Below are 16,624 nucleotides of genomic sequence, written 5' to 3'. Positions count from 1 at the left end.
GAGTATAGAGAAGGAGGGTCTGGTAGAGTATAGAGAAGGAGGGTCTGGTAGAGTATAGAGAAGCAGCGTCTGGTAGAGTATTGAGAAGCAGCGTCTGGTAGAGTATAGAGAAGCAGCCTCGGGTAGAGTATAGAGAAGCAGCGTCTGGTAGAGTATAGAGAAGCAGCGTCTGGTAGAGTATAGAGAAGCAGCGTCTGGTGGAGTATAGAGAAGCAGCGTCTGGTGGAGTATAGAGAAGCAGCGTCTGGTGGAGTATAGAGAAGCAGCGTCTGGTGGAGTATAGAGAAGCAGCGTCTGGTGGAGTATAGAGAAGCAGCGTCTGGTGGAGTATAGAGAAGCAGCGTCTGGTGGAGTATAGAGAAGCAGCGTCTGGTGGAGTATAGAGAAGCAGCGTCTGGTGGAGTATAGAGAAGCAGCCTCTGGTGGAGTATAGAGATGCAGCGTCTGGTAGAGTATAGTGAAGCAGCGTCTGGTAGAGTATAGAGAAGCAGCCTCTGGTAGAGTATAGAAAAGCAGCCTCTGGTAGAGTATAGAGAAGCAATGTCTGGTAGAGTATTGAGAAGCAATGTCTGGTAGAGTATAGTGAAGCAGCGTCTGGTAGAGTATAGTGAAGCAGCGTCTGGTAGAGTATAGAGAAGCAGCGTCTGGTAGAGTATAGTGAAGCAGCGTCTGGTAGAGTATAGAGAAGCAGCGTCTGGTAGAGTATAGAGAAGCAGCGTCTGGTAGAGTATAGTGAAGCAGCGTCTGGTGGAGTATAGTGAAGCAGCCTCTGGTGGAGTATAGAAAAGCAGCCTCTGGTGGAGTATAGAAAAGCAGCCTCTGGTAGAGTATAGAAAAGCAGCCTCTGGTAGAGTATAGAGAAGCAATGTCTGGTAGAGTATTGAGAAGCAGCGTCTGGTGGCGTATAGAAAAGCAGCGTCTGGTAGAGTATAGAGAAGCAGCGTCTGGTAGAGTATAGAGAAGCAGCGTCTGGTAGATTATAGAGAAGCAATGTCTGGTAGAGTATAGTGAAGCAGCGTCCGGTAGAGTATAGAGAGGCAGCCTCTGGTAGAGTATAGAGAGGCAGCGTCTGGTAGAGTATAGAGAAGAATCGTCTGGTAGAGTATAGAGAAGAATCGTCTGGTAGAGTATAGAAAAGCAGTGATACTGCGCATGTCAAGCGCTCACTTATCAGTGGTTTAGTGTACGTTGAAATCTGGAACGTGAAAAATGACGTATACCCGGGCCTTGAGATGTCCTAAATGAGCTTAGAGAGACCACTAAACCCTTTATTATGTTTATTATGCAGGGGTTTTTTTATTGTTTTTTTTTAGTTCGCTTTTTTTTACACAGCAGTTTTGTATATATTTCAGTTTTGTCAAGTCAGCAAAACATGTTTGCTGGGTTTAAAAGCATGACCAGCAAGGCTCACATTTGCACTTTACAGTACAGTATATTAGACATTGCTAGTTAAATGCTCTTAAAGGGATAGTTCACATCATTTACTCACCCTCAAGTTGTTTCAAACCTGTATGAATTTTTTTCGTCTGCTGAACGCAAAGGAAGATATCTTGAAGAATGTTGTTAACCAAACAGTTGATGGACCCCATAGAAGGAAATATCTTCCTTCGTGTTCAGCAGATGAAAAAAATTCATACAGGTTTGAAACAACTTGAGTAAATGATGACAGAATATTCATTTCTAAGTGAACTATCCCTTTAATCAAGGTGTTATTTGTATTAAGCTCAAGTTACTCACGTTGCTCTCTCATGTCTCTGTGAATATCTCAGGTCACCCTGGTCAAAATGCGGTCGCATATTTCATCTTGCACAAAGGTTCAGGAACAGATGGCCAACTGCCCGAAGTTCATGCCTGTGGTCCCGACCTCACAGCCCATTCCCAGGTGAGCTCAGGGATTGGATCATATTCCTCAGATGATTCTACATTATAAGCCTGCCTTATATCTCACATTGTTACTTGAAAAAATATGCATTGCATTTTTAGTATTCCGTACTATTTTTAAAAAACTAGGGCTGTGCAACGATTAATCGGATCCAAAATAAAAGTTTGTGTTTACATAATATTTGTGTGTACTGTGTATAATCATTTTGTATATATAAATACACATATGCGTGTATTTATTTCAGAGATATTTGCATGTGTGTGTGTGTGTGTGTATATATATAATGTATATGTGTGCGTGTATAAAATATACATATTTTATATACAAATAACTAGGGATGCACCGATCCGCATTTTTTCACTTCCGATCCGATCCCGATACCTGAATTTGGATATCGGCCGATACCGATACTATTCCGATACCAGAGCTGTGTATGCTTTAATATTATTATTATCATTATTGTTGATTTTATATGATGCTGCAATAAACTTCTCTCTACAGGCAAGTATGATATGTATGCATGTATGTCCCAAAAGGCAACTTGAGGTAAGTATAAGGTTAGAAACAAATAAGAGACAATAAGTGTAGGCACCAGCACCAAATCTGGTAAAACGTTACACATTGCTGTTTGTATTATTGTAAAATACATTCATAAAAAACAAGATAACAAAAATCAAAAAGAGAAATTATTTTATATATAGTCTAGCTACTATAAAATTAAGACATTTTTTTAATGTATAGCACAGCTGTTTATTGAGGCAGCAACATATGATAGATGGGACATTTAATAATCTTTCATTGCGCAAAAGTATTATGATATGATTATGAAAGACTCCAATACAGTGCGGCACAAAGCGTTTATGCGCATCCCGAGCGCAGAATGATGCGCTTGAAGCAACATGGAGTCACAGCGCGCAGCGCGTCGAGTCCGCATTGAAAAGTTCAAAGCACAAAGGAAAGACATATTGATGCGTAGTGTATTGTACAGTATCTATCTATGCAATAGTTTATTCAGCCTTTTCTTTTAACAGTTTTAAATTTCAGTTACTGTGTGCTTGAAGAACAATTATAGTGCTCAGCGCTCTCCAGTGTTGTGATCTAACAGACACACGTTAAAAAGTAACATGATTAAGGTACAGCAAGTCCAGCAAGATAATCATTTTATCCGAAACCATAGAGCATTATCTACAGATCAAGTATAATAATAGTAATTGAATCATCTTGGAGAGTTTCATCGAGTTGACTGTCATAACCGAACGCGCCGCGCTGTTGAATGCTGAATGAAGAATGATTGACAGCCGTAGCGGAGGGAACAGTTTACGTGATCTTGAATTTAATGACTTAAATATTCATTTCTATCTCACGTTATACTATAGAATGGCTTCAGAACACTTATAATATAGTGCACGAACACTTAATGGTGCTTTATAATACTTTTGTGGGGCTTAACAATAACACAATAGTAAACACACAATATCGGATTTAGATCGGCCTCGTCTGACCGATACCCGATCCGGCAAAAATGGCTGTATCGGAGCCGATACCGATACTGGATCGAATCGGCCCCATCCCTACAAATAACACATTTTTCTTAAATGTATACATGCATGTGTGTGTACTTATATATACAAAATAATTATACACACTACACACAGATATATTATGTAAACACCTTTATTTTGGATGTAATAATTGGAAGTAATCACGATTAATCATTGCACAGCCCTAAAAAACTTTTAGAAATCATAAAAAAGCATACTGCTATTGTGAAATCACAAACTCTGTGATTGAATTAAATAAGTATTTTTGCACTACATTTTGCTGATGTTATCATTGACATGCGTGGAGCGTCTCAGCAGCTCGGTTAACAAACTCCATCTCTGCATACACTGAGTTTGTGTTGCTTATAACCTTAGAACGTAACGTGTGTCATTTCAACAGATTTGTAACGTAAATCATTTATAAACCTATGCCATCACAGGAGAATACATCAATGTTTCTAAATATACAAACTGTTGTTTATCACGATTTCAAAATAAAAGTTTAACACTCGCTCTGAGTTTGCATGTTTTGATGTACAAATGAAATTACAAGTGGCATTTCTATCGTACAGAAGTGTACGATAATATTCTGATTGACTGTGATTGTTGCATCATGCAATATTTTAAAGTCCCCCTGTGGTGAAAATCCAGTTTTTAATGTTGTTTATCTGTGTGTGTGGTGTTTTTAATATGCTTTAAGACAAACCATGTGTAAATTCATAAGTCGACAGCATTGCTGAGTATTTTCTGCTTAAAACTGCAGTGAACCAAAGACAGTCTCAAAAACACGCTTTGAAATCGCTGGTGTTTCTGACGTCACAAACTACCTTGTAACCAATCAGATCAACGTGTGATCGTCAACGAGTGGATCTCTGAGCTGAGTGAGTGGAGGCGGGGCTCATTTGCATATTCATAGAACCACGCATACTAAATGAGGCAAGGGTGTCGAGTTACATTCAAGATATTTTAAGGCATGAAGAATTAAAAAACATGATTAGATATGTAATTTTGGTAATCAAAGATGAGTTTTAAGGGATAAAAGGATTGACTACACGGGGACTTTAAGTGTCAGTCAGGACAAACAATGGAATTGCGTCAATCGAAACTTTTTCGCTTGGTTTGGACGGTGTTAGAACAACGTTTTCTTTCTTTCTCCCTACATTAAAGCACAACCAATCCCACAATTCCCTCTCATGCAAACACTACCTTATGACTCATGCTTCTCTAAAGCACTCAGTGCTCTTCGGGACAACAGTCAGAACGCTTTAAAATATGGATCCAGGACGCGTTTCATTCTTAAGAGATACTCGTAGACACACACTAGTGGTGTAGGTATACTTTGATCTAGAGACTGATGTCAAACTGATGTCTGAAGTTTTGCAGACAGGAATCTGATAAAAGTCTAATCGGATGACCTTAAGTTGAGTTATGTGTGTTTTTCTCTTCCTGCGCTTCAAAGGAAGAGTAAAGAACGACAGAGCTCATTAATTGGCTCTTCAAAGCAGAGCATGTTGATGTATTCACACACTGTGTGTCTGTGTTGCATCACTGATATTTATCGTAATCTTGTGGAAACATCACACAAATATTGTAGAACTGTCCCACCAATGCAGATTTCTGTCAGTGAGTCAGTGTTTAACAGACTGTGTTTTTATATGAAGGAGAGAAAATTCAAAGAGTCCAAGATGAACCTGAGTTAAAAGTTCTAATCCAAAGGCATTTAATAAACGAATAAACGGTAGCGCTTTATACGGTAAGGTTAATAAGTTAATGTATTAAATAACAATGATCAATACATTTGTTACAGTATTTATTCATCTTTGTTAATGTTAGTTAATAATACAACTCTTCATTGATTGTTCATGTTAGTTCAAAGTGCATTAACTAATGTTAACAAATAAAACCTTTGATTTAAATACTGTATTAATAAATGTTGAAATTAATATTTAAAGCTGCAGTCCGTAACTGTTTTGGGTTCAAAATTATCCTAAATAAATTTGAGCAAGTACATAACCAGCCAGTGTTCAACACTCTCTGCTTGCCGTACCTCGACTCTAAACGGTCACATTGTAATAATGTGTGTAACTCCAGTGGCACTGGTGGATTTCCGCTGTAGATTTGAGCATGTGTTTGTGTCATTACGTCACATCTACACATAAAGAAGAGTCTCGGCTAGTAGATACGAGTGTGAGGCTGTTTTATAGCCTTTTCTCACAGCACTTGATATATAAGTAAATTATCAATTTGATGGCGGATCCAGAAAGATTCAAACGACGATCACCAACTGGGGATTCACTCGCTGTAAAATAAAAAAAGACTTCGGACTTCGGATCGGCTAAAGAAGAAAAGAGATTAACCGGCCCGTGCGGAAACGAGGATAATATCGGAAGGGCATTAAATTTAGTAACGCAATCCTGATGTTGTTAACATAATTTGAGAACGAAGTATAATTTACACTCTTTGACGTGATATGATAAGCGATCGTTAGATTTAACCAGCGTGATTTATTGCAATGCTTTTTTCCCTTAGTTGATCAGAACAAAAGTGGATGTTACTGGTTCAGACACGGAAGCCCTGAACCGCAACGTAAAAACAAAACAAAAATCCGTAAAAAAAAAAATTTTTAAATCTAGCATTTCGATTTTATTCTCAAAATATTTAGACTTTAATCTGGAAATATTTTGATTTTAATCTCGAAATGCTAGAATTTTTTTTTTTACTTTTGCGGTTCAGGGCCTCTGTTTTCAGAGGACATTTTCCAGTGAAAATTCTTATGTTGGTCATACTTCCCAAAAGTATAATCTGTGATTGCGAATGCCAGGATCCGTGCCGAGGCACAACCCACGAGAAGTTGATAATAACCGCAATTGCAGATTTCGAACAGAGACGGCGACAAAGAGGCAAAATTACGGACTGCAGTTTTAACTAAGAATAATAAATGCTGTCGAAGTATTATTCATTCTTAGTTCATGTTAACTAAGGTAGTTTACTAATGAACCTTATTGTAAAGTGTCCCCGGTATCTGTACTTTTACGCAAGTATGGTTTTCAGGAACATATTTTTCTCCATCAACAGCAATATTCCAAACCGCTCCACGTTCGTGTGCCCGTTCTGTGGCGCTCGAAACCTGGACCAACAGGAGCTAGTGAAGCACTGCATGGAGAACCATCGCAACGACCCCAACAAAGTGGTGAGTGTGAGTTACCTTGAAGTTCAATTCAATTTCAATTCACATTTATTTGTATAGCGCTTTTCACAATACACATTTCAAAGCAGCTTTACAGAAAATGCATGAGCCCACATTACAATTTAAGTAGGAGTTTTGTTGGTACTCGTCAGTCTTATCAGTCGCATAGAGGCTTTGAAATAAAGTGTTTCTCAAACGCTGGGTCACGGAGTGTGTAGTCAAAGAACAACAACAATAAAAAAGTAATTCTGAATGTTTTTCTGATGCGAGACCTTTATTTTGAAAGACATGAGTGAAGCTTAAAGGAGTAGTTAACTTCTGAATTAAAATTTACTCGCCGCCACGTCATCCAAGATGTTCATGTCTTTCTTTCTTCAGTCGAAAGAAATGAAGGTTTTTGAGGAAAACACTCCAGGATTTTCTCCATATAGTGACTTCAATGGAGTTGGAGTCCAACGGGTCGAAGGTCCGAATCAGTGCAGCTTCAAAGTCTCGACACAATCCCAGCCGAGGAATAAGAGTCTGATCTAGACAAACCAGCGCACATTTATAACAAAATAAACATTTATATACTTTTTAACCACAAATGCTGGTCTTGCTCTAGTTGTGACGCGACACGCATTACGTAATCAAGTTGAAAGGGCACATGTGTTCCGGTTCAGAAATGTAAGAAAGGATGAAAAACTCATTCACATTTTCTCCTCCAACTTCAAAATCGTCCAACATCGTTGTTTTATCTTTGTTTTTTTGTAAAGTGTGTTTTTGACTTAGTCTTTGCATGTTTGCTTTGTAAACCCTAGATCTGTTCTTCCGTCGACGTCACGCTTGACCTTTGAGCAGTTGCTTATTATCATTTAAAGAGACATGCACCAAACGAGTCGCTGTGAACAGAGCTGTTTTTGAGGAGGTAAAAAGGTGTTGTTTTACACAACCATTGAGGAATTTTAACCAGAGAATGTTACAAACTTTACATGAAGACCCTTAAGCAACTTGTGGAAAATGGGCATCCGATGATCCCTTTAACGATTAATCGTGCAGCTCCTACAGAGATTGATTTTAAGGTGCAGTGTGTGATTTCTAGCGATATCTACTGGTGAGGTTGTGAATTGCACCCAACAGAAGTTACGGTCGCCGACAGGAAGTGATGTCGTCGTCTGAGACAGCAGAGAGTAGACCGTTAAACAATGGTTTCTTTACAAAGATAAATTAAACAATTAATTTACTTTATTATTCAGTAAAACGATGTTATTGTGAATATTATTGTTACTTGTTCATCATTGTGTCAGTGTTTTATTCGCTAGATCTTAGCACGAAGAACAACATAGTGAGTAAACGCGTTTGTCCGCTCAGGGCCACCGTAGAAACATGTCGATGTAAGGAGACCCGCGGTGTGTGTAGAGAGAAATGGCTCATTCTGAGGTAATAAAAACAACGCTTCATTAAGTAAGGTGTTTATACACCACTCAAAACATAGTTATGTATATTATATTGCATTTCTGTCAACAGATCCTCGTAAATATTACACAATGCACCTTTAAGTAATCAAATGTAAAATTAGATGTGAACGCACTGGTGAACTCTCTTCTTGTGTGTGTGTGTGTGTGTGTGTGTGTGTGTGTGTGTGTTGTCCTGCAGGTGTGTCCGGTGTGTTCAGCGATGCCTTGGGGCGACCCCAGCTATAAGAGCTCAAACTTTCTGCAGCACCTTCTCCACCGGCACAAATTCTCCTATGACACATTTGTGGTGAGGAGGCGTATACTTTACATTTATAAATCCTTCGTTTTATATTCTAACGCTCTGCTTTCTCCTGCCTACATCTGCAGAAGAGAGGGAACCTCGTACAGAACATCACAAATAAAACAGCAGCTCATTTTCTTTATGCAAAACATGAACATGTTTAATGAGATTCAACCAAGGAGAGCAACTTTTTCCTGATCAAGTGAATCTCGTGAATATGTACTGTTTACACTTCACCCCAAATTGCATAGAAAATATAAGATATTTTGCATACATAAAATTAGGATTTTTTTTTAGGACAATTAATTTAACATATTGTGACATTTTTATGACAATTAAGCATATTTCCCCCTTCAAAATGTTAATTACTCTACTGCATATCTGGAAATTTGTTTTGTTGTTGTTGTTTTTTTGCAGTCCCCACTATTCTCAAAGGTGATACAGTCATTTCTTTACATTTTAATGCAAGTACTTTACAACTGAAATGCGAAAATGTATAATTTGACGTTTAACCACGATGGTTAATTAAATAATTAATCATTAATGTTACTTAACACTCGTTGCTCTTCGCTGAATAACTTTTAGTAGCTTTAATAAGGAAGACTATTTTACATGTGATTACTTCACGGGATTAGAGATCTCAGTAAAACTGGCAGAAGTGGGAGAGTAACTCGATTTACACACCGCCGTCACTCCTGTCGTCATGTGTGTATTACGCTCTTCCTGATATCACGTGCGCAAACACATATTTTATTTATATATATAAAACAGTTATGTCTGGTCGAACGATGTATTAATTAACTTCAGATTGGATTGTGTTGGTAGTCGGCACTTACCGAACGCTAAAAGATGTGTCGTGCCTCTAACAAGTGCTTTCGATCTCCTTCTGATCTGAATGTGTGTGTAAAACACTTGAGTTTTGCCACAGATCTGTCCCAGCGTCTAGAACGCAACTGAATGCTTTTTCAAGCGTCTCCATACTTGAAAAACCTCGGAAAACTACTTTTAAACACGAAATGATTCAATATTTACGCACATATTTACAGCGGGTCTATCCGCACGGGATCAGCATTACCTGAGGTCATTTTTCCGGACCTTTTTACTGAAGGGAAAAGTCTGAGTAATCTTTAGTGATATTGTCCGTAATGATCACTGAGATGCACATTCAGACGGGACTAAAATCACAGAGAAGCTCTGGTAATAATTACTCAACCCTCCTCTCCATGTTAAACTCCTGTCCGAATAGGGCTTTAGTCTCAGTCTAGATCACGGTTAAAGGCAAGAGCTGATCGTGCGTCTGCAATAGTTGGGTCTAGGCTATGGAACAGTTTCCCCTTATCTGTGAAAACGTCAAATTCTGTTTATGAGTTTAAATCTAAATTGAAATCTTATTTTTTTATTTTGGCTTTTTAAACTTTCTATGTCAAATTTGCTGATTTGTATTGTTTCCTTTTATTTTTTGCTTGTTTCCTTGTTCCTTATTTGTACAGCATTATGGTTCAACTGCTGTTGTGTTTATCGGTGCTTAATAAATACATGAATGTAATGATGAATGAATTAGATTTTAGTAGAGTAAAATCTCGATCTTTAGACCTTATACTTAAACAATTCAGAAGACTAAACCACACTGACGTGGACATGTTGTTTTTCTCTGTTTGTGAATGCAGGACTACAGTATTGATGAGGAGTCAGCACTGCAGGCAGCACTGACACTCTCATTGGCTGAGAGCTGAGAGTCTGACATCATATCCTGTTACACAAACATGTGAAGGATCTTCTCGCCTGTCTTGTTTTAGGCTCAATATTTTCATTGTTTCTCTGTATCTGCATTGTTCCTCTCACTCTACCTCTCTTCTGGTCTATATTTCTGAGCTACACTCCAGCTTGATCCATAAGTAGCTCTAGTTCCATCGCAACCATCAAACCAACAAAAACCGTGATGTATGCAAAAGGTCAGACGAAGGAATAGATAAATAAGACCATGCTTGTTCTTGCTGTTATTCCTGTTGTTTTCTATCCAAACGTGACCCTGGCAGTGAAGTGAAATCGAGTACAGAGGGATCAGCGCCACGTTATCTGAATTATTAAAACTATGTTGGGGTTTGCTGTCCTCATGGTGAACTCTCATCTTTAGGCAATACCAATACAGAATGAGAGACTCATTATCACTCATGTCATCATTTAAGGAATGCTGAAAAACATCCGCCATTTTTTTTAATCAAGAGTTGATGTGAATACTTGCACTCGTCACAGTTTTCTACATGTCTGAATTCTAGTATCGTTGTTCTTTTATAGTTCAATAACAGAATACTGACCGACAGGACTGCATATACTCTGCTCTTAACTTGCTACAGTAATATTTTCTAAGAAGCATCGGATAAGATTAAAGTTTATATTTTTGGAAAAAAGTTTCCGTTTTAAATGGTGCACTGATAATAAGACGGCGAGCTTCTAGAGATGCGCTGAAACGTTTTATTTGTTCATGTATCCATCGGTACTGTTCGTTTGCATCACTCACTAGTGCTGATTTTTATTCACGAGTTCAGGAATCGTACTTGCGATGTGACGTGAATTCAAGTGGTTTGGTTGGAATAAAAGGGATGCCCGTTTGGAAAATTCCTTTCTCTCTTTACATCGGAAGCTTTTTTTGCATACATCTCATCAGAGAATTATGGGAAATGTAATTTTGTATTAAACGATCACCAAATGGACAACGATTGGTTAATTAGCATGATACCCCTGCTGGTAGTTTCTGTAATTACACCCTGTGCTTTTTAAAAGCACCTTTTTTCCATTAACGGCCATTTGAAAATGTGACGTGAATGAGTTGCAATATATTATGATCAATACCAGTTTACTTGATCACCACCGTGATTCTGTAATTGAAAACCCACTAAATACGATCATTCCGATGTGACTTGAAGGCAGAATTGATATAGAGAAACTTGAAAACGTCCATTAGACTGTACAAAAAGATGGACAAAGTGTATCCCACTTCCTTCCACAGAAGAAAAACGAAGCCAAAATATCGTTAATTTATAGCATCAAATAAACATGAATGAACATCAGAAGGTATGTTGTTTTAACCGTGGAAAGACGTCAGTACACCGTGTTTCAAGTTCAAGTCCACCGAAGTTAATCTACTAACTCTCCTGAGTGCTTTGTCGGACAAAATGGCGGATTATGATTGGTCAGATCGCCTGTCAATCAAACTCCCTGCAAAGGGAGAATCGGAGACAGTCTGTGCAGCATTTTAAATGCCTAACTAAAACCAAACTTATTGGAGAAATGAACACTTGAACATGCGTCAGCATGATGAGAACTACCTAAAATGACAGAAACCATATTCGAGAAAAAAATTATTCGAAGTGTAATTGGATTTTTTTGTTTTGCTCGCATCCTATTCGATTACATGCAAAGGGGGCGGGGTTTATAACCTATACTGCAACCAACCACCAGGGGTCGATCGAAATGCTTTGGCTTCATTTTTTTAAGGACGTGGAAGTGGAACAGTGTGCAGATTCCTTTTCTTGTTGTTTACTACTACTGATAGTGGGGTTCAATACTTGATACTCCAAGCCTATGAACGTTGTAAAGGATCACTGATGCATTGGTGTGATGGGCTTAGTCATGTGTTATAGGACTCTAATGTCTCCACTATGTATTCTGTTCCCCGTTCTTCTCAGCCACAGTGTGTTATATATGACTGGAGCTGAGCGAAACATGCTCTACACAAGTACACTAATGTGCATTGGGGAAAGTCCCTTTTTATGTGCTTAACGTGATGCTTGCTTTACTTTCTTCAATCAATGAAGTATTAAAATATCTAAAACCAATGTTTTCTTAAGCCTGGGTCAGACTACAGGAGTTTAAGCCAGTTTATCCCCTGATTTACTTCCCGACAATCTGAGATAAAATCTGCGCTGTTGCCTGTGGAAGTGTGGCAACAACTTGACTGCCAAACCTGGAGAGAAATTGATGCTAACTATTTTGTTTGCATCCACTTCCCCGTGAGATCATGTGAGGTGCATGATAATCTTCCTATCTTGTGGTGTGTGCATGTTTGAGATTTGAGAGAAGACACTCTGTATAGCTCCTCCTCGTGTGCGTGATGCATTATCATAATTGGTTAGGGTTTAAAAACTCCTGAAGCCTGAGCCCATCCTGAGAGTATTCAGTAATGTTGTTGTTTGTTATTACAGTGGGATTACTCAAGAATGCATTAGTCACATTTCAATTTCTGTCCTATTAAACTGGATGTTTAGTATCTAGCTATGACCATGTTGACAGTTTAACAGACTTTACCACACTTAACGAAACGATATTCTTATTCAAACAGTTTTCTGTAGTTGACATGATTGAAAACCCTAGAAGAAAACAGTTTATGCAAATTAGTGATGCACTGATATGAACATTTTGGCTGATACCGATAACCGATAATTCTTTATATTTGAAAGCCGATAACCGATATATTGGCCAAAAAATCTATATCCAAATTTTTGTATCATTTTTGTGAGCTTGATTACAAAAACAAAAGTCTCATCATTAAAAGATGTTTCAAGCACACAATTATAATGTCTCATGATAATTTTATGTAGCTGATATGACACACTTGCGCTGTACTTTACTGTATTTTCCTTTTTTGAAGTGCTACTAATCATATTTCAAGCAATTACGAAAGCATCATGTTGAACAGTGCGCATCTGAAGTGTCTCAGCTGAAGGAAATAATCCACTGTTTATCGGATTTAATATATCAGCCAAATTTTCTTATCGGGCCGATAACGATAACATTAAAGATGAACATATGCCGATATGGTGGCCGATATATCGTGCATCCCCAATGCTAATGTCTGCTAAATCACTCCTGTGTTATGAATTTGCCTTCTGGCTCATTTCGAGAAACACAGCGTGTGAAATTGAGCTTGCATTGAATCATTTGCGTTCATGTACTTGTATAGAGTGTTACAGATCTACAAGCACGTGCTAGCTTCAGTTTGCTGGATTTGTGTGATGATGTTGCATCATTTCCCATTTGATACAGCTTTGATAACTCTACCAGATACAGTGTTTTTGATATATTTAGAGCCAGTCGTGACGGAAGAGTTGAAGATCATTAGGGCTCCTTGGAAACATTTGTTTCTTTGAAATTAGCAACTTTTTAAAAAATAAGATTATGTGCTTTAACTTGTGATTCATTTCTGTGTTGATAAACGGTGTGTTTGTTTAATCTGTCGCGATAGAGTCATTGTGATTATCTCCATTTTGTGAACCACTATTTCAGCAAAGTTAAGCGCGTCACAATCATCGTCTAATCTGAAACTCTCAGACCAGGAATTAAATCGGCAGTGTTGGGTGTAACGCATTACGAGTAACGCGAGTTACGTAATCGGATTACTTTTTCAAGTAATGAGTAAAGTAATGCATTACTTTTCAATTCAAAGCAAAATATCAGTTACTTTTTCAAACCAACGTTTGAAAAGTGTTTTCCTATTTAGTATTCCTCAAAATAAATTAAAACAGTGATACGCAATCCTGCAATAATTAAATGTTAAATTACACAAATATACTTTATGCATTTAATCTCACTTTATTAACCAATGTCTTTGCTGCTGACACTCAATGATCCAATTCAACCATACTTATTATCAAAAAATGACTTTAGATAAACACATTTATGAGGAAAAAGTAACGTAACGCATTACTTTACATAAAAAGTAATGAAGTTACGCAATTAGTTACTTTTTTGGGGAGCAAAGCAATATTGTAACGCATTACTTTTAAAAGTAACTTTCCCCAACACTAAGTCGGTCTGATTTCTGTAATGGTCTGCAGCACGAAAGTGTCTCAACATGACTTGGGGAAAAAAGGAGCATTTATGAACTTCTATAAATGTCCTGCTGTCGGTTTCTAATCATTTAGAAAGTTTATTGTGTAATCACTTAGAGTGATCATTCCTGTATGGTTTTCTTAAAAGCCATCATAGAGTTTGTATTGATTTCTTTAAGAATAACGCCGTGTCCTAATGGCATGACATGCATTTCTTCTGTGCAAATCTTGAGTTTTTATCCCAACAGTTTTGAGTACAATATAAAAGTTGTCATGGTAATTCCGTTAGAGCGAGAATTATCATCAAATTTTCTTTTGCGTTTTACACTTTCTGACAAATTTCCTCGCTGGAAACATGTCACGTCTCATTAGGACACAGTGTTAGATGTCATTTGTCTTTTGATGTACATTTATACTGAATACGGGGCCATTTATAATGTGTAAGGCCTTCTGGGTAATGTTGGGAATGTCCTTGTTGGTATTTATTAAGAGGCCCGTTAAGAGGCTTATACATTTATAGTATAAGTGATGACTTTATTCTTCTTTTGTTTTATGGTTAAATTGTACATAAAATGGCAAGACTGCCACGTTTTATTTGTTGGCATACGTTGAGATTTGGATTGAGGTGCGATCACCTTTCTGCTAGGAAGCATGTTTAAAACATTGCACTTTAATTAACTCAAATGTCTTTTGATGATCGAGTAGGAATTTTGTTCCAGTTATTTAGTAACTTACTGCCAAATGTATTTGACAAGAGGCAGATGAATTTCTCATTGTTCATGTCACTTTTGTGTGGAAAAAGGGGTAGAGTTCAACAAAACATTTTCAGAAACGCTTTTCGGTAATTGATAATATTGTATTGTTATTATATATATAAAAAAATCCTAACTTAAAACAGCAACTGAAAAATTGCCTACTGAAAATGTGTTCATTGTATTTGATGGCGATGTGTTTTTGATTGGCTTTTACATGGTGTCGGTATTTAATGGTTTTGCTCTGAAAGAACGATATTGAGGAGTAGAAAGTAGAAAGAGACAACTAAGTTTCCCAGTATCCCAATGTTTTTACTGTTTTTTTTTTAAGTGTCTAAATATATTGCTCAAACAATATTCATGTGCACAGCTGTAGCATAGTATGTATTTTTTTTTTAAAGTGAAACTTTTGATATTGTACAACACAGCTCTCCTGACACCTTTGGGAATTACCTTAAAATGTATATTTTTCACTCTTTTTGTATTGTAACATCAATGCACACTGTCACATAAACATACAGGACTTCTGCATTTCTTGTGTTTGTTGACGGCTCTCCAGAAGAACAACGGGAACGATGGATGGCTTGTGCTGTGTGTGTATATATAGGAGAAATGAAACCCTCTGAAGGACTCAACGGGTTACAGCAACTTTTTGGAATATGTTGAAACCGTGATTGCGGATGCCAGACTCTTGGACATGTTATGGATTCAGTTGTGAAATGCACTCATCTGACCAGAAACTTCCCTGAAACGCTGTGTGTGCTGCCACAGGCAGAGGGCGCCAGCGAGTGTGTGTGTTAGCTTATTCACGGCTATGAATAATAACCAGATAACAGTGATAACAATGCTGATGTTAATGATGGTGTGCATTTATGAAGCTGTAATACTGACTGAGGTTTAATAAGATACTTAGTGTATTTGTAGCAGTTTTCCCCTTAATAAAAACACAGATGCACCCATCTTTAATAGCCTTGTCCTTTGCTGTAAACACTTTCTGCACAAACAATATGGGAATGAAAGCTGTCCTTGGTTTAGAAAACAGATGGGGAGAATGACGAAGAGAAGAGGAATAGAGGCTCTCAATTGCAGAAGTTATTGTTTATATACAGGTACATAACTCGAAAAATTAGAATATCGTGCAAAAGTTATAATTTTGAGGATTATGGTTTACAGCTTATGAAAACCCCAAATTCAAAATCTCAGAAAATTAGAATATTACATGAAATAAAAAATAAAAAAAGGAATTTAAATACAGAAATGTCGGCCCTTTGAAAAGTATAATCATGCATATGTATATAGTTATATATACTAAATATATTAGTTTCACTTTTTAATTTGAATTACTGAAATACATGAACTGTTGCATGATATTCACATTTTTTGAGTTTCACCTGTATATTTAAAAAAAAAAAAAAACAAGACCAAAGGTACGTTTACACGACCAATATGTACTAAAAACGGAAAAGTCTTTCCTTAGTGTTTTTCACGTAAAGACAACATTATCAAGACGATCCCCGTTCACACGGATCCTCAAAAACGACTAGAAACGCTGCATTCTGCTGCCAGGCCAGTAGATGGCGATGTCACTTTGTAAAGAAACTACGCGCCTATAGACTGAACACACTTGACATCATACCAAATTCACTTTTTTGTAGTTTACATGGAGATAACAGTATTGTTTTCAAAAACGTGCACGC

The 16,624-nt window shown here is 37.4% G+C and overlaps 1 protein-coding gene across 2 annotated transcripts in view; it reads left to right on the top strand.

The window, feature by feature from the left end:
- rnf166 (ring finger protein 166) overlaps positions 1-15,886 on the top strand; it is a 30,281-nt gene extending 14,395 nt beyond the window's left edge. The window contains exons 3-6 of one of the 2 annotated variants that reach the window (XM_077201573.1): positions 1,770-1,882; positions 6,499-6,619; positions 8,246-8,353; positions 10,015-15,886. In XM_077201573.1, coding sequence (XP_077057688.1) covers positions 1,770-1,882; positions 6,499-6,619; positions 8,246-8,353; positions 10,015-10,080 — 408 coding nt within the window. In that variant the 3' untranslated portion in view covers positions 10,081-15,886. The remainder of the gene's footprint in view (positions 1-1,769; positions 1,883-6,498; positions 6,620-8,245; positions 8,354-10,014) is intronic. The other variant, XM_077201574.1, reaches the window with a different exon arrangement.
- The last annotated feature ends 738 nt before the right edge of the window (positions 15,887-16,624 follow it).

The sequence above is a fragment of the Siphateles boraxobius genome, unplaced genomic scaffold, assembly GCF_051911475.1.
Source record: "Siphateles boraxobius isolate OS27281-9 unplaced genomic scaffold, OSU_SipBor_1 48, whole genome shotgun sequence".
In the NCBI taxonomy this organism is placed as follows: domain Eukaryota; kingdom Metazoa; phylum Chordata; class Actinopteri; order Cypriniformes; family Leuciscidae; genus Siphateles; species Siphateles boraxobius.
This window is presented reverse-complemented; position numbering and strand designations above follow the sequence as displayed.